Source organism: Cheilinus undulatus, linkage group 21 (assembly GCF_018320785.1).
Source record: "Cheilinus undulatus linkage group 21, ASM1832078v1, whole genome shotgun sequence".
NCBI classification, from domain to species: domain Eukaryota; kingdom Metazoa; phylum Chordata; class Actinopteri; order Labriformes; family Labridae; genus Cheilinus; species Cheilinus undulatus.
Window position 1 is genome coordinate 2,421,977 of NC_054885.1, and position 18,926 is coordinate 2,440,902.

The following is an 18,926-nucleotide window of genomic DNA, read 5'->3' on the forward strand; positions in this document are numbered from 1 at the left end:
TTTAGCTCTCAGCATCCCCACGCAATTTCAGCTGAAGTTGCAATTTTGATCTAGTTTATATTATTTATATCATTATTTTGATTGCCAATATTTCTACCATGTTTATTGTTGTCTCAGTTTAGTAATAAAAATGCATAAATAAATGATTTTTGTTGAGATGTTTGTTTACAAAATTAGCGTGGTAGCACCGTATTGTGCTGAAACTATGAAGTACAGTCAAGCACAAGCTCCATGTTCAAATGTGGGGCATATTTCATTTTATTTCTAGAATTTGCTGCAGGCCCATCAAAATTGGACCGTGGGCCGCATTTGGCCCCTGGGCCATAGTTTGGACACCCTTGCATTAGTGCCTATGGTGTGGGCAACTCTAACATCTGGAAAGGAACTATCAATGCTGAAAAGTAGAGAGAGGTTTTAGAGCAACATATGCTCAGGACGATGCTAAACCACATACCACATCCATCACAACAGCATGGCTTCACAGGAGAAGAGTCCGGGTCCTGAACTTGTCCACCTGTAGTCCAGACGTTTCACCAACAGAAGACCCAAGACTGTTGAACAGCAAGAGTACTACATCAGACAAGAATGGGACAACATTCCTCCCCATCAACTGGATGCACAATGGTAAACATGGCCCTGTCCCAACTTTTTTGAGATGTGTTATTGCCATCAAATTCAAAATGAGGTAATGTTTTCATGAAATGGTAAAATTTCTCAATTTTCTTTTACATCGTGTTCCAACATTTTTTGAATTGGAGTTGTAACTCTTCTTCCTGGCTGATCATCTTCCTCCTGATGATTTCAGTGAAGCTCGCCGTGCTCCCTCTCTCTGTCCCACATCCTTTCTACAGCGTCAGGATTGAGAGCAGTCACAGATTACACAGATTGTTACAGTATAGTGGATTACTGATATTCTCTCAGTGGCTCTTATGTAACACTAATTGGGTCAAAGCTCAGCGACCCACATACCGAAGAGTTTGACTTTCTTTTTTGGCACTTTGTTGGGATTTGATGTCTCTGACAGATTACGATTCGTGCCCTCGCTGATCTTTGACCTGAACCATTTATAGGACAGGATTTCACAGTTTATTTACTTGACTGTGATTTCTTTTTTTTTTTTTAGATTTAGGGTCATAAAGGTTCTTTTATAACATTTAACATCAGGAAAACTCTTCTGCAGCATCTTCAGAGGTTCTTCAGACTCTTCATCTTCCTCAGGTTCTTCTTTTCTTCATTGTTTTCGATCTTGTTGAGATTTAAGGCCCATTTATACTCCCTTTACGCACAAAAATGTATACTTCCTTTTCAAACTATGTTATCGTCACTGCTCACCTACTTCCATGCGTCCTTTACGTTGGCATGGATGTTAACCAATACATCCCCCGGGGGGCAGCCGAGTCAAGTTTATGACAACAACAAACTCAAAAAAAAACATGGCGACTGTAGAGGAGGTATTGATAATGTACCTCATGCGTAAAAGACAATAACGGAGGCAGCATTTCTAACCAACTTGCACAACTTTTCCTCCAAAAGTTCTGCCATTGTTATTTCTTCTTAGTGTCTCACTAGAGCTACGTATCTGGTAGTGACAGCAACACTGCCCCCACGGTTTCCGGTGGCACTGCTCCATTTGGCCCGTATCCGTAAGCTTTATGGAAATGTGCAGAAATACGGACGAAATGAACATGGAGCACGGACAGAAGGCTCCGTCTGTGTCCGGATTCGTATTTAACGTTGAGTATAAATGGGCCTTTATGGAAACGTGCAGAAATACGGACGAAATGAACGCTGAGCATGGACAGAAGGCTGTGTCCGTATCCGGATTCGTATTAAACGTTCAGCATAAATGGGCCTTTATTTGTGCATCCAGCGGTCCAAACATGAGCAATACAGCAGCAGAACAGCAGCTTCCTGCAGACATTCATGCTTCATTAGCCGTCTTTGACGTAGCGTCCTTTGTTTTCACAGCAATGAGAGGAATATTGTGTCTCATCGTGGCTTAGAGACTGTTGGAAATATCTGAGGTAATATCAGTGAAACTAAAAATTAAGTGTAAGTCACGCTTTAAATAAATTTACACATTTCAGGATAAAAATTCAGCATTAAATACTCAGAGATGTTCATCCATCTCAATAACTAAAATAATGATTGTGAATGCAATCAGAGAGTTTATTAGGAACTCTTATAAGGCAGCAGTAAACCCAAACCAAACAGCATTTTATATAAAAAGCATCAGAACAGAAAGACAGAAAGGTTTCTGATCAGCTCAGCTGGACAGAAATAAAAAAGAGAAATCAGAAAATCTGACAGATTAAACATCTGCTGCACCAGCGATGTGTAAATATGGGCTTAAATTCTGGTGTTTAGTCCGAACCCAGCTGTTACCTGAGCTGTTAGAGATGTAAGACTCATCCTAACTCAGAGTAAATGTCCTTCAGTTTTATCTGGCAGTCTGATCCATTCAGTGTTAATCCAACACTGGAGAGTCAATTGATCTAAGCTCCGCCCACTGCCATTTCCAATCTGGGGGCCAGTTTTCCCATCATGCCTGTGTGCAGAGTGTTTAGATGTATACAGATGTGTTTAGCTGTTTTTTAGATTTTGTACAGTGATCATTTTTTGTTACACACTTCTGCACCATGAGTGAAGCTGTCTGCTGAGTTGGTCACTTCCTGACTGTAGGGATGGTTGAATTATCGTATCATCTTTTTTCTGCCTATTTTTGCCACTTCTAAAACGATCCTTGACACTTAAGCTTAATGTTGACCCATTATTGCCACTATTAACCCTTTTTTAAACCCAATTTTTCCCATTTTAACCACACTCCACCATTTGACATGCCCAATTTTTGGTAGTTTAACCAATTTCTGCCAATATGTGCCTATTTTTTCTTTCTCAGTTGACCTTTTCTTGCCAGTTTATATCAATTTTTCATCCCATACCACCAAGTTTCCATCCCATTTGCTAATTTAAAGCCATTACAGCCATATTTTAACTCCCTTTTACCACTATTAATGCCCATTTTTGCCACTTCTAACCCATTTTTTTAATTTATTTTTAAGAGGGCTTTTTACTACACAAATGATTAAGAAAAAATATTTGTTTCCTTGATTAGAGTGGTCATTTTTTTAGGTTAAATATGAAATACAGATATCACAGCTTAACTTTAAAATGGACCATGGTTTTGCTGACCTCCATGGGCCCCCAGTTTGGCTGGGCACCACAAAGCTCTCCCATTTATCCCCCTTTTTGGACAGCCTTGTCTCCACACGACTATTCTTAAATGTGCATGCCGTTGTTCAACCACCTTCAGGGACAGTAGGGGCCCCTGGTCTCTAAAACCTTTATTTTTGGAATCACAGGCTGAAAAGGTTGAGAACCAAGGCAGCTGTCTAGGGCCTCATAGTGGAAGGGGGCTCACAGAGACGGCTGACAGCAGTAAATATCAACGACAACATGGAATCCCCTTTAAACACTGCAACAACACATTGCGAATGCCCCCAATGGGGCCCCCTAGTGGCAATAATTGGTGATGACAGAAAACAAGCTAGACGGTGGTAAGTGAAAACGTGTTGCATTAAAAACCCTCTGAGACCAACAAAAAGACACAGGCTATTTAGATGAAATCATTTTTAAACCATAAATCATATCCACTTAACTTTTCCCCCACTAGAAGCCTTCCGTTGTGCCTTTCTAATGACGCTACACCTGCCGTTGTAAATCTTATGGTGGCTTGTAGCTAGCCTGGATCTTGGGTGACTTTCTGGGGGGTCTTTAAATATGAAATTCACAGCAGTATTTCCAAAACTGAACGTCTTTTTATCCGTTTCCAAATCCTTTTTTTTTTTTTATTGATAGCTTTAGCATTAGCACCATAATGTATGTGGAGGCTTCAGTCTGGGGTTTCCAGAGCATCCAGAGCAGGGGTGTCAAGCTCAATCACAGCAGGGGCCGGATTCTGAATTTGGGTCTAACCTGAGGGCCTAGCAGGGTTAATATTAAACCACTGACTGTCAACCTAAATAATTTTGTGATTAAAAGGTCAACATGATAAGTTAAAAATTCAAAGCTTTAAAGGTAAAAGCATGACATTTAAAGTCAAAATAATGTTTTCAAAAGGCAAAATATGAGACAGAATACTGAAACCATGATTTTTAAGTCAAAATATGTAGTCAAAGTCAAAAGTCAAAACCATAAGTTTTAGTCATAACTGTGAGATACAAAATTTAAAATATAAAGAAAACACAAATTTCTCCTACGTTCCTGACTTTTTATCAAATTATTTTTACTATTTACTTTTTATCATTGATGTTATAAATCATCCAGGTTAAGTTTACATTTTTATACTGGAGGAAATGTGCAGACCTCATACTGGTGGGCCAGTTCTTATAAAAATATCATATGATCTGGTGGGCCGGGTATAACTGCACCACAGGCCGAATTTGGCCCCCAGGCCTTGAGTTTGACACCTGTGAGCTAGAGAAACACCCCTGGTCCATGCTTTGTGATTAGGTGATATCTAAAGCCTACAGCTTTGACATAAGAAGAGGATCATGGGATGGCATGAATGATCCCAACTTATGGAAGACTGAAGTCTGAATCCAAAGAAAGTTCTGGGTTAGGTTGTAATCGATCATGGAGGCCACACTGCTGACACCAGCTAACATCCTCTGCTCGTTCTCTGAGTTTTCCCTGAGGATTTTAACCTACTAGATTCTCTGTGTAAAACTGAAGTTATTACTGAAGCAAGCATTAAAACACCTGAAATGTTAGCAGAGCCTGAACGCCATTAAATTTACAAACTAGGCAGCGTTCGAACTTACACAAAGCCGGTGCAGAGAAGTCCTTACCATACTAACGTCATTGTGCATGACAATAAAACAAGTCTTGTTGGAGAAATACAGACGAAAAAGAGCTTTAAAAAGAGGCATGAACCAGGAAAGGGAGAGCTTGTGATTGGCTGATTAGGCAGCCGGGGCCTTCTTCTTTATCACCCTCCTCCCGGGCTGTCTGGGGACGGCGGCCAGAGCAGGGTTAGCAGCAGGACTGGCGTTGGCGTTGTTAGCCCCTCCTGCTTTCATCTCATCGATGAAGGTCTCGATGGCGGCGAACTTCTCAGTCAGGTCGCCCAGGTGAGATTTGAGGGCGTTGAACTCCTTGTAGAGGTCGTCTAGAGCCTCAGAGAGCGGCTGGATCCTGAAACAGAGCAGTCAGGGTTGGTTCTGATGGTTGTTTGGGTTTAATCATTTCTTTAACAGTAAGGTTTAGCTGCAGAAAACATCAAGTAAAGCCTCACTTTACTGCTCCAACAATTATAAAACTGATCCAGAACACCTCTTAAAGGGACATTAGGGAGAGTCAAACCAGATAAATAAAATCTTTTAAGTGCTTTTTCAGCTTTTATATCACATTTGAGGAAGACGTGATGAATAAAGAGGCGTTATGTAAGGAGGAGTAAAATGAAAAGGAGGCTTTAGTTTCCTCCTGTGTGTTCTAAATGTCCAGAATCTTTCTCATGAGTGGAATAAAACCGTCTGGGTGGTCAGCTTCTCCACAGGAATTTGGCTTCTCCTCCTCCAGACTTAAATAAAGTCTGGATTTGTTGGGAACGTTGACCATAAGAAAGTGCTTCTGCTGAAACTGCAATTTAGCAGTCAAAATAGAAGGAGAGACGGTGGAGCTTTTCCACTGGGAAGTCTGGAGTTTCCTGCTCCTCGCCACAGTTTAGAGTAGCTGGCGTCACTACAGTCCAGCGTTACGGGGTTATTATAGGAGGAGGCTGTTAAAGGGAGTATTCTCCAGACGTCACTGTGTTAATCTTTCATGCAGCAACGTGCAGAAACTTGAATCACGTCAAACTGAATATAGACGTTATTGAAGCTTCTGGAAATCAGAGTTCCTGTTTGCAGTCGTCCTGAGAGGTTAAATGAGCACACTTCTTTAGTTTTTGCTCAGGCTGCAAGTTTGGCTGTCAGACTTTATCAGAGTTGAAGTTTAAGCTGGAGAAAGATGTGAATTTTTCATGCTTCCCTACACAAAAGCTATAATCCCCTCTCTCTGATATCAAACAGACGTTTTCAAAGGTTCTGCAGTGTTGTGAGATTTTCATCCATATCTCTGCAGATTTCTGGAAGCAGAAGATCCACAAGCTGAGACCAGACCCCTTACAGCGAGGACCACATCCTCTGACCGTGGGGTACGTGGACATCACCACTGCTGAATGCCAGCACTCCTGACACTGGTTAATATTAGAGGTTAAATCTACAGTAAACAAGATGCTACGTAGCAAAGTTTCCTAAAGGGATATTTCAGTATTTTTTAGGCTGTGAGGTACCGAGCAGCAGAAGTGGCGTTAGCCTCCAGGGATTTCAGTGAGAAGGACTGGGTTAAAATTTCAAGGTCTTATTATATCCCCAGAAAGTCTGTGTGTTTGTGCCTCTACTTTTCAATGCAAGAGCATGTAACCAGTAGCCAAAGCCACTATTTTTGTTCTTTTTTGGCACTTTTCTCAAATTTTAACATTTTTTCCACTTTTAACTCATTTTTGCCACTTTTTAACCCCTTTTTTCTACATTATAAGGCCAATTCTGAGACTTTTGGACACTTTTAACCCCCCAAAAATTGGCCAATCTTTGCCAATTTTAGCTTCTGTTAAACAACATTTTTGCCACTTTTTTACCATTTTTCACCATTTTCCATGTTTTGTTTTTTTTTGTTACTCATTTTTGCCATGCTTTGACCCCTTTTTTCTACTTGATCACTTTTTCCCCCTGTTTTTCTACTTTGTCTGGATATTTTTGCTACGTTGTTTTGTATTTTTACTCATATTTTCTCTTTCTTGTTCAGTTTTGCCATTTTAACTAATTTTTTCCCACTTGTCAGCAGTTTCTTTGCCACTTCTTAACCTCTAATTCTTATTTTTGTAACCCATTTTTACCATAAATTTGGCATTTTTAGCAAATTTATCGTCCCTTTTTTTTTTTTACCAAATTATTCTCTTTTTTGCAGATTTTCCCTAGTTCAGCGCATTTTCCACTGGTAAACATTTTATTTGCCTCTTTTTAACCGCTTTTCATCGTTTGCCACCCATATTACATTTCCTTATCTGTTTATTTCCACTTTAAACCCCTTTTTTTCTCCTGAATCTGGCCCTTTTTGCAAATTTGTTGGGGTTTTTTTTTTAACCATTTTCCCCTTTTTTGCCCATTTTTGCCAGTTCAGCCCATTTGCCTCTGGTAAACATTTTTTGTCACTTTTATCATCCTTTCATTACTTTTTTTTTTTTTTTTTTGCCTATTTTTGCCACTTTTAACTCCATTATTGCCAAATCTTCACAATTATTTCACCATTTCTCCCTGAAAGTTGTCTCAGTTTCTTCTTGATTTTCTGGCATCCTGATATTTTGCCCTTCATGGCTCAGCTATGAATCAGCTATGAATCTGGTATTATTGTCCTAATATTTTTAGTTTAGTGTTGATAGCATTACAAATAAAAGGATTAAAAAATAGAGGGGTTACATTTTTGAAAAAGGTTATATTGTACTACAGAATAAATAAATATGTTTATTTGTTAAGGGCAGTTATTAGTCAAATTAAAAATGAAATATGGTTATCACAGCTTAACTTAACAATGGACCAGGATTTTGCTGACCTCCATGACCCCCCACATAGCTGGGCCCCAAAAATCTCTCTCCTTTATCCCCTCTTCTGGGCGGCCTTGTCTCCGTGTTCTGTCTCCTGTTAGTGAATCTGAATGTGAATGAACTCTTTAGAAGTGTTTTTAGGTTAAAACTTCTCCTTCAGAGAAAGTGAACCTTTATGAGCAGAGAGAGAAAACGTCCAAACCCAGAATTAAATCTGTGAGCAGCAGCTATCAGACGCTTTAGTCTCAGTCTGAGGATGAAATAGAAAAGAGAGCAGTAATTCAGCAACAACTGAGGAGAGTGTACGTGTTTATGATGATTAAATGATCTGATTAAAAGCTTGAGAGAGGATTCTTCATGGATCTTCCTGTATTTCACCAACTGCTGTTTCCATGTTCTAGTGTAGAGATTCTCCACAGAGATGTAGAGTCCATGTTATCATCCATATCTGTGATTGTCTAAGCTTTAAAGAGGACCACATCAGAGTTTATATTACAGTGACCCTGCTTTATTTGCCTGTCCTTTCACTTATATCAATAGAATTATTCATCTCTGTCATGGTTCACACGTTTTTGGCCTCTCTCTCTCTCCGTACCTGGCGTAGTCGGGCAGCAGGGACTGGTGGTCGTTCTGCAGGAGTCCTCTCATCTGGCTCAGGATGTCGAACCTCCAGTTGTCCAGGACCTGAGTCAGGTTGGCCACGTTCCGCATGTTCACCCTCTCCGCTGTTGACAGAGACGGGACATATATCAGTGATGCTAAAGGCTAAAGCTATATCAATGATGCTAAAGGCTAAAGCAATATCAGTGATGCTAAAGGCTAAAGCTATATCAATGATGCTAAAGGCTAAAGCTATATCAGTGATGCTAAAGGCTAAAGCTATATCAGTGATGCTAAAGGCTAAAGCTATATCAATGATGCTAAAGGCTAAAGCTATATCAATGATGCTAAAGGCTATAGCTATATCAGTGATGCTAAAGGCTAAAGCAATATCAATGATGCTAAAGGCTAAAGCTATATCAGTGATGCTAAAGGCTAAAGCTATATCAATGATGCTAAAGGCTAAAGCTATATCAGTGATGCTAAAGGCTAAAGCTATATCAGTGATGCTAAAGGTTATAGCTATATCAATGATGCTAAAGGCTATAGCTATATCAATGATGCTAAAGGCTAAAGCTATATCAATGATGCTAAAGGCTAAAGCAATATCAGTGATGCTAAAGGCTAAAGCTATATCAATGATGCTAAAGGCTAAAGCTATATCAGTGATGCTAAAGGCTAAAGCTATATCAGTGATGCTAAAGGCTAAAGCTATATCAATGATGCTAAAGGCTAAAGCTATATCAATGATGCTAAAGGCTATAGCTATATCAGTGATGCTAAAGGCTAAAGCAATATCAATGATGCTAAAGGCTAAAGCTATATCAGTGATGCTAAAGGCTAAAGCTATATCAATGATGCTAAAGGCTAAAGCTATATCAGTGATGCTAAAGGCTAAAGCTATATCAGTGATGCTAAAGGTTATAGCTATATCAATGATGCTAAAGGCTATAGCTATATCAATGATGCTAAAGGCTAAAGCTATATCAATGATGCTAAAGGCTAAAGCTATATCAATGATGCTGAAGGCTAAACGCCACAGTATAGAAGGATGTGGTTAAATATGGCACCATATTTAAAAATGCACTACTGTATGGTAGTCCTCAGTAGGACATAGAGCAGTATCTTATTGCACAATAGGCTATGTTACAGTACAACGCAGCACAGCACTTCACAGTGCAGTAGGATACAATACGGCGTGTTAGAGTATGAAGACTCTGCTTTGGAACGTCTCTGACAGAAACTACGGCACGTCTAAAATCAGTGTTAAAGTTTTACATCCTGCTGCCTTCTCCTAAACCTCCCCACTGTCTTTAAAGCTTCAAACAATAATAAAGAGGTGTGTTTTAGAGGTTTTCTCGGGGCAGCGGCGTGATCTTTCACCTCCAGCTCTGACATCATCATGACGGGCCCTGAACTTGACCTTTGACCCAGATAAAACAGAGAGTAATCTGGGTGCTCACAGCCATCCCTGTAGTTCCACTCGTCTGTGGTTGTAGACGTGGACGTAGAAGTCGATGTCGGGCGCCGCCTCTGGGCCAGCACTGTTACCGTGGTAACGCACAGAAACAGCAGCAACACACTGAGTTTGGAGGCCATGATGAGACCAGCACCTGTGGAGAGGACAGACAGGGTCAGTTCTTCCCAGCATGCTTCACCTGCTCTCTCTGACCTGTTTATTGGATAAAATATGAAAAAATAAAATATACAAAAATACAATATAAAAATATAAAATATATCAGGTTTATCAGGGGCCATTCTCTGGGTTTATCAGGGGCCATTCTCTGGGTTTATCAGGGTCCATTCTCTGGGTTTTTAGGGTCCATTCTCTGGGTTTATCAGGGGCCATTCTCTGGGTTTATCAGGGGCCATTCTCTGGGTTTATCAGGGGCCATTCTCTGGGTTTATCAGGGGTCATTTTCTGGGTTTTTAGGGTCCATTCTCTGGGTTTATCAGGGGCCATTCTCTTGGTTAATCAGGGGCCATTCTCTGGGTTTATCAGGGGCCATTCTCTGGGTTTTTAGGGTCCATTCTCTGGGTTTATCAGGGGCCATTCTCTTGGTTAATCAGGGGCCATTCTCTGGGTTTATCAGGGGCCATTCTCTGGGTTTATCAGGGGCCATTCTCTGGGTTTTTAGGGTCATTCTCTGGGTTTATCAGGGGCCATTCTCTTGGTTAATCAGGGGCCATTCTCTGGGTTTATCAGGGGACATTCTCTGGGTTTATCAGGGGACATTCTCTGGGTTTATCAGGGGCCATTCTCTGGGTTTATCAGGGTCCATTCTCTGGGTTTATCAGGGGCCATTCTCTGGGTTTATCAGGGGCCATTCTCTGGGTTTATCAGGGTCCATTCTCTGGGTTTATCAGGGTCCATTCTCTTGGTTTATCAGGGGCCATTCTCTGGGTTTATCAGGGGCCATTCTCTGGGTTTTTAGGGTCCATTCTCTGGGTTTATCAGGGGCCTTTCTCTGGGTTTAACAGGGGCCATTCTCTGGGTTTATCAGGGTCCATGCTCTGGGTTTATCAGGGTCCATTCTCTGGGTTTATCAGGGGCCATTCTCTGGGTTTATCAGGGGCCATTCTCTGGGTTTATCAGGGGCCATTCTCTGGGTTTATCAGGGGCCATTCTCTGGGTTTATCAGGGGCCATTCTCTGGGTTTATCAGGGGCCATTCTCTGGGTTTATCAGGGGCCATTCTCTGGGTTTTTAGGGTCCATTCTCTGGGTTTATCAGGGGCCATTCTCTTGGTTAATCAGGGGCCATTCTCTGGGTTTATCAGGGGCCATTCTCTGGGTTTTTAGGGTCCATTCTCTGGGTTTTTAGGGTCCATTCTCTTGGTTAATCAGGGGCCATTCTCTGGGTTTATCAGGGGCCATTCTCTGGGTTTATCAGGGGCCATTCTCTGGGTTTTTAGGGTCCATTCTCTGGGTTTATCAGGGGCCATTCTCTTGGTTAATCAGGGGCCATTCTCTGGGTTTATCAGGGGACATTCTCTGGGTTTATCAGGGGACATTCTCTGGGTTTATCAGGGGCCATTCTCTGGGTTTATCAGGGTCCATTCTCTGGGTTTATCAGGGGCCATTCTCTGGGTTTATCAGGGGCCATTCTCTGGGTTCATCAGGGTCCATTCTCTGGGTTTATCAGGGTCCATTCTCTTGGTTTATCAGGGGCCATTCTCTGGGTTTATCAGGGGCCATTCTCTGGGTTTTTAGGGTCCATTCTCTGGGTTTATCAGGGGCCTTTCTCTGGGTTTAACAGGGGCCATTCTCTGGGTTTATCAGGGTCCATTCTCTGGGTTTATCAGGGTCCATTCTCTGGGTTTATCAGGGGCCATTCTCTGGGTTTATCAGGGGCCATTTTCTGGGTTGCAGCTTATTAATTTTTGCATTTTTTCCTACTTTTTTAAAATCGACCTCTAAACCCCTCACATTGTGTTCAGATTTTTCAGCACCATGAAGAAGACAAGATTTCAGCACCTTAAGAGCTAAATCTGTTCCTATGTGATATTAATGTGACCAAATCTGTCCGCTGGGTTTTTTCTGTTGGGGTTTTGTTGATGCTGTCTCTGCTGCCTTGTTCCTCTCTTTGCTTCTGCATGTAAAAGCACCTTCAAACTCTTTTTAAGTGTTACAATGAAAGCTGTTGTTATTCTAGTCATATTAAGAGAAAAAAGCAGTTAAGATGGCATTTCTGGTTGAGCCTGTAAGCTAGTCACACAGCATTCTGGGAAATCCTCCAGTAGCAATGAGGACGGCCAGACTCCAAGTGTTTTCTTTAAATTCACCTACTTTGACTTTCTGTCATGCTTTATCTCAGCTTTAACACTTTAGTTTTTTTTTCAAACATTAAGATTGTTCCATCTTGTTTTACCTCCTTTATATCAGGCTGTGTTTCATTTTCATCCTGATTTTTAACCTTCACATGCGTCTTTGATAAACTGCCCTGAAACGAGAATGTGCTTTGAAATAAACAAAAACTCCAGTCTCTATAAGGCTTACCCTGACTTTTTGTTCTGCCCTTTGTTTTTCATCAGCTATAAAGTCTTACATGCAGAAATTATCTTTTAATGTTGCATTTATTCAAGCTGTTTTTCTCATACTTTGCAAACACTCACTCAAACAACTGCAATAAAGGGCAGAGTGTAATCGCTGTTAGGACGGTGTCAGGTCAAGAAGAGGGTCTGGACCTGGGTCGACATTTGCACAACGTTTGACGGAAATTTCTGCAAAGCATTCCTGAGACGTCACGTTGAAAAGCAAGGGATGATGGTGATGGCCAGTGACCTCTGACCTCTAGAATCTAACTAGTTCATCCTTTAGTCAGAGAGGATGTTTGTGCAAAGTTTGAAGTGTTTTGGAGATATCCATTCGAAGAAATGTAGACGGACAACGTGGAAACATGCTTCCTCCAGCCCTGGCTGTCACCACCATGGAAGCGTTAAAATCAACATCATCAATGTGAAATTTAAGCTCACAGGTAGGAATCATACAGCATGCAAACTGCAGAAGTTTCACTATGTTTTGCATCTTTAACAGGTCAAATCAAGCAGCAGCAGGGTTACAATACATGGGAATTTATCTGCTCTCCATGCATTTTGTTGAATTGTGTGTCCAACCCCCTGTTCTGTCCTAATTAAAGAGGGCTTAAAGGAGACTTTCTGGATTGCATGCTATCCTCTGAGCTCAGTATGCCGGCCTCCTCTCCTGTCTCTTGTTCTGCACAGCCCGAGTCGGCCTGCATGCTGTGGGGATTAAACTGCTCCTCAGGTAGCTGTTAAAGCTTGTACGGCTTTGCTGCGGCGGTGGCTATCACTCCTAATAAAGCAGAGGAAAAGGAAATCTAACTTTTCAGAGGTAAACTTCGGAGTCTTCCAGGCGTGTCGAAGGGTGGAACAGGAGAAGAAGCCCCGAGGCTAAAGTCGGCTCACATTAAGGAACGAGTCCGAGCGGCAGTCAGAGAGAGGATACTTTAAAGGAACTGACAGAGAGAGACGTGGAAAACTGTACCCGGCATGTCTCTGCAGATCTCCACCCAAACTACCTCAGATACTTCACATTTGTTCCAGAGACTCACTCAGAACCACAATAACACAGAGAGGCGGTGGTAGACTACACATTCAGCGTCTTTGACGCGTCTGTTTGGATACATCTGACAGATTTAAGACACAGAGCTTGGACTCGTGTTTATGAGACATTTAAATTTAAGATTTCAGAGATCAGAACAGCCTCATTCACCAATATCCATGTGAAAGTTTCCTGAATTTGTTCCTAATAAAGTTTCTAAAGCTGCCTGATTTTGGCCCAGATATCTGATGATCGTAGGGGTTATCCAAGCCAAGGTTTGTTAAAAATGATTCTTCGTCCCAACAGTCCTCAGGTGTGTGGTTGTGCTGCTCACTGCCATGTCAGAGCCTAGAATCATGAATATCAAATACTATATTTATTTATGATTCTAATACATACTAGCAGAAGAAGCTGAGGATTTCAGTCATCCTCCATGTTTGTTTCTCGTCTTTGTGTTTGATCCTGGTAGCTTCTATGAGATTGCATGTCTGTGGAATCTCCACTGTGAAATCGTGACTACAAACAGCAGGTTTATGGTGTCAAAGTCTGGTTAAATCACGTAGAGTGTGCATTCAGAGGATTGTGGGACAAAACTGCTTGAAACGGTCCTCCTGTCTGCTGTTTTTCTTTGTTTTTAAAACCATTTAAGATCTGAAAACGATCTAGATTGTAGGTAACCAAAGAAAAACCATTGCCAGATCCATGGCGTGTTCTTAACGTGAATGTACACTTTAGAACATATTTGTTCTCTCCTGAGTTCTTAAGTTGATTAAAACTCTGGGTGCTTTCACATTAGGCCCAGTTGTTTCGTACTACACTGCAGCGCCATTCCTCCCCTTCCCCCCTGGCTTGCTTTCACTCTTGCAACATCGGACTGTACCGGGGCCCACTTGTGCAATTACTCGGTCTGAAACAGCAGGTGGCGGTATGCACGTAGCTGGTTTACAACCCCGCAAAAGAGGAGTAAAGAAGAAGCTACCATGGCAACCACTGGGGTCATGAGAGAAGATCATTTTTGTTTTAACCCAGCAAACAGTCCATCCTGCAGCCACGGATGATTAAAATCACTTTTAAGATGCCAGCAACTTTGCTCTTCGTCTCTGCATATCTACTACAGTTTAGAGGGTTAAATGGGCTCGTGCAGCGCAGATACAGCGGTTTTTGAGGTGACAGGAGACTTTTATTGCCTTTGCACCTCCTCTCACTGACTCCAACTAGTGTTCATCTGTAAGGTGAGTCACAACAGACCGTTTATTGACTGGATTCTGATGATTTCCGTCCTTTATTGAGGAAAAATACGAACAAAGTGCCGTGCTGTGGAAAGAAGTTTAGCTTTTACGATGATGTCATAAAGCTGATACGACCCTCTGTCCCGTATCCGAGCATTCACATCTCATCCGAACCGAGCCAGAGTCCACTTGAATTGCGCCCGAGACCACCTCCCAAAGTGGGCCCGGTACTTGGGCATGGTTCGTTTGCGTTCACACTACCAAAACAAACCAGACTTTGGGCTCAAGTGCACTCGGATCCAGGATCGGGCCCCTAGTGTGAAAGCCACCTATGCCCCCCTTCCACGCCCATATATGGACATGAGACTGCAGGGCTGTGAGCAAACACAGTCAACATACGGGGTGAGACAGGAAGTAGATACTAGTAAAAAAAAAAAACAACAACAACAACAAATGCACAAGGCTCCAAGTATAATGAATACAACCCCAATTCCAAAAAAGTTGGGACATTGTATAAAATGTAAATAAAACCAGAAGTCAATGACTGTCAAATCTCATAAACCCATGTTTTATTCACTATAGAGCCTAAACAACATATCAGATGTTAAACTAAGACACTTAACCATTTCAGGAAAAGTGTTAGCTCATTTTGAATTTGATGGCAGCAGCACATCTCATCAACTCATCAGACATATCATTCACTAAAACTGAAAGAAATGCCAGAGACTCCAGTTAGCATGGTCGCAGCATTAACCATAACACCAGCCACATGTGCTCTGTTAGATTCTGTATTGTGGTTTATGACTCAGCAACAGCTAAAGGTATCCCTCCTAGACCTGCTTTCTCTTAATGCACACAGTTAATGTGCATGTAGGTTTTTAAGTGCAACCCCATTCCAAAAAAGTTGGGTCGCTGTGTAAAATGTAAATAAAAATGATTTTCAAATCTCATATTTTATTCTCAGTAGAACATAAGCAACATAGCAGATGTTGAATCTGAGACATTATGGAAGCAACACATCTCGAAAAAGTAGGGACAGCACAACAAAAGGCTGGAAAAGTAAGAGGTACTAATTAAAAACAGCTGGAGGAGCATTTTGCAACTAATTAGGCTCAGTAACTGGGTATAAGAGGAGCATTTTAGAGAGACAGAGTCTCTCAGAAGTAAAGATGGGTGGAGGTTCACCAATCTGTGAAAAACTTTTGCAGAAATTCTGGATAAATTTCAAAATATTGTTTCTCAGTGTAAAATTTTTAGGGCTTTGAATCTCCCACCATCTACAGTTCATAATATCATCAGAGACTCTAGGGATCTTGGGGTCTGGTTTGATCAAGTCTGGAGCTCTGATAGATGAAGTTCTTTGTAGACATTTCAGTTTGAAAATCTACCTATTGTACAACTCCATTTCCGAAAAAGGCGGGGCGCGATGTAAAATTTAAATAAAAACATAAGTCAATGATTGTCAAATCTCATAAACCCATATTTGATTCACAATAGAACAGAAACAACAAATCAGATGTTGAACTGAGAAATTTTAACATTTCAGGAAAAATATGAAGTCATTCTGAATTTGATGGCAGCAACACATCTCAAAAACGTAGGATGGGGTTACAAAAGGCTAGAAAAGTAAGGGATATTAATGAAGAACAGCTGTAGAAGCATTTAGTAACTAATCAGGTTAATTATTAACAGGTCAGTAGCATGACTGGGTATAAAGGAGCATTTTAGAGAGGCAGAGTCTCTCAGAAATAAAGATGGGCAGAGGTTCAATGACCAGGATCAAAAAATGGTCTAAAAATTGTGGAACAATTTCAGAAAAATGTTCCTCAGTGTAAAGTTGTGAAGACTTTGACTCTCTCTCCATCTACAGTCCATAATATTATCTACATCATCTGGAGAAATCTCTGCAAGGGACCAGGCTGAAGGGGCCCTCAGGAGCCACTGCATTAAAAACAGGCATGATTCTGTACTGAAATCACTGCATGCTCAGGAAGATTCCAGAAATCATCGTCTGTCTACACAGTTGGCCATGCCATCCACCAATGACAGTTAAAACCGGATCATGGAGAGAAGAAGCCATATGTGAACAGGATCCAGAAACACCGCCATCTTCTCTGGACCAAAGCTCATTTAACATGGACTGAGGAAACATGGAAAACTGTTCTGTGGTCAGAGGAGACATGGAAAACTGTTCTGTGGTCAGAGGAGACATGGAAAACTGTTCTGTGGTCAGAGGAGACATGGAAAACTGTTCTGTGGTCAGAGGAAACATGGAAAACTGTTCTGTGGTCAGAGGAAACAAAATTTCAAATTCTTTTAGGAAAACATGGACGCCATTCCCTGCAGACTTTATTAAAGAGGGATTCTCCAGCTTGTTCTCCTGGCACTGGTGTTGATTTAAGAGGGCTGCAAGTCATTGCCTTCTGTTTTTGTTTACATTTTACACAGCAAACCAGCTTTTTTGGAACTGGGGTTGGACTTCAATGGCTCTAAAGCAGTGATACTCAACATGTGGTTCTTGTATGTCTTAATTTGAAATTCCCCAGAAAACCTTAAAAGTGGAAACTTTGACCTCAGAAATTATCCATTGAAAGTCACATTAATCAGTTTGTTCCCCACACTTATTCAGTAGGTTTGAATGGTCAAACTTTATTTTCCCCTGTATATTTCCAATGCCCTTATTTGTAATTTTGTCCCTTTTTATTTTGTACATTTTTTGGGTACTTTTAATCAAATTCTGCTACTTTTAGTCAATTCTTACCATTTCTTTTAGCCACTTTTTGCCAGTTTTATTCCAGTTTTGCCCTTTTCCAACAGTTTTGGCCACTTTTATCCAGCTTTTTTTTGGCAGTTTTCACACATTTAAGCTTCCCTTTTGCCATTAAATGCCACTTTTCCCCCCTTTTTCCCATGTTTTTACAGCATTTTTGCCCATTTTATTCACATGTGTACCTCAATTTTTTTGTAACTTGGCACCCATTTTCGTCACTTTTCACCCAGTTTTGTCAATTGTATGTCTGATTTGCTCCTTTTTCGCCCATTTTCACCACTTTTTTTACCTCTTTTTGCCACTTCTATCCTGTTTTCATCGGTTTTAGCCACTTTTTTCATCATGCTTTTTTTTTTCATTTTCCCCCTTTTTGCCACTTTTGCCCAATTAAGCCATTTAATTTTGCCATTAAATGTCACTTTTCCCAATTTTTACACCTTTTTTACACCTTATTGTCCATTTTAGTCACTTTTCACTCATTTTTGCCTCATTTTTGACCACCTATATTCAATTTTATGTGACTTTGCACCAATTTTTGCCACTTCTCACCCAGTTTTTACCAAATTTTTACCACTTTTTGACCATGTTGGCCACGTTTTAGTTTTTTGGGTTTTTTTTTTGCCAATTTTCACCTCTTAGACTGTGGCTCTTGCAAAGGCATTTTTCAACAGTTTGGCTCTTTGGTTGAGTAACACTGCTCTAAAGTGATCCTCTCTGATAATTGTCACGGCAGCACCAAATGTAAATCCATGCACTGCTTAAAACAGTCCTAATGAAATACACGATTTGTTTTGAATATCATTTTTTTATTAAAATAATAAACTAAGGTCTTTGTGAACTTTCTTCAGGAAACAGAGCTGACGCAGTCATATCAATAACAGCACTGATGAAACCAAACAAGCACATAACCATCGTCATTCCTGCAGGGCATGCTCACACAAAAACAAGCAGAGCTCGCCTGCACGTGTCCTCCTCCTCTGCAGGTTCTCTCTGATAGATCTGCAGCTCTTTATTCATCATAAAATGTCATCATCTGTTACTGCACACAGTCGAACACCATGAAATAAGTTTGGCTCTGCAGTAAAGAGACGGCACATGGATGAAATTACCCCGGCTCATTCAATATTTAAAAGGCAGATGCCTGATTCACATTCATGCCCAACATTAATAAAACCCCATTCAGATTCATCTGAACAGTTAGATTACTCATGCTTTTGTGCAACATTAGTACAAACTTTTCTTTAAAGCTGCAACAGAAGAAAATGTTTTACTCCAGCTGTAACATATTTTAACTTATAAACTCTCTTAAGCAGATTTAAAAACACAAAAGAGCTTAAAAACAAAGATAAAGTAGAATTAAGTTAATAAAACCATGCTCTCTGCACATACCTTTATGAAAATAGTGTTTTCTGGTTGTTTTGTAGCTCCTCTACCTCACTGCTTCCTACACGAAGCGTTGACAGCTCTGAAAGAGAAGAGAGAGAAAATACACACCCCTGCTGCACACAAGCATGCATCCACATGTATACACACATACTCTCAGTCTCCCATCAGCTTCGTTTCCCCGTCATTACGGAGGCCCGGTGGTCAGCTCTCTGTGGTTTAGGTTTGAGGCGAAGCTC

General features: G+C 40.9%; 1 protein-coding gene across 2 annotated transcripts; it reads right to left on the reverse strand.

Moving 5' to 3' along the window:
* Nucleotides 1–4,535: 4,535 nt before the first annotated feature.
* On the reverse strand, nt 4,536–18,900 carry si:ch211-76l23.4. 2 transcript variants are annotated; one of them, XM_041778649.1, is made up of 5 exons: nt 18,842–18,900; nt 18,694–18,769; nt 9,706–9,855; nt 8,238–8,367; nt 4,536–5,196 (listed from the first exon to the last, which is right to left on the reverse strand). In XM_041778649.1, the coding sequence occupies exons 3-5, from the start codon at nt 9,839–9,841 to the stop codon at nt 4,965–4,967; spliced, it is 498 nt and encodes a 165-aa protein (XP_041634583.1). In that variant the 5' UTR covers nt 9,842–9,855; nt 18,694–18,769; nt 18,842–18,900; the 3' UTR covers nt 4,536–4,964. The 2 variants fall into 2 exon arrangements, with proteins under 2 accessions (XP_041634583.1, XP_041634584.1); XM_041778650.1 differs by lacking the exon at nt 18,842–18,900 and having other exon boundaries at nt 18,694–18,790.
* Between the last annotated feature and the right edge of the window lie 26 nt (nt 18,901–18,926).

Excerpts from the sequence above, each read along its gene's own strand:
- si:ch211-76l23.4 (XM_041778649.1), bottom strand. The coding sequence starts at position 9,841 with ATGGCCTCCAAACTCAGTGTGTTGCTGCTGTTTCTGTGCGTTACCACG. Across the intron at positions 8,368-9,705 it reads GTGGAACTACAGGGATGGCT|CGGAGAGGGTGAACATGCGG; the intron begins GTGAGCACCCAG and ends CTCTGTCAACAG. Across the intron at positions 5,197-8,237 it reads CTGCTGCCCGACTACGCCAG|GATCCAGCCGCTCTCTGAGG; the intron begins GTACGGAGAGAG and ends GCTCTGTTTCAG.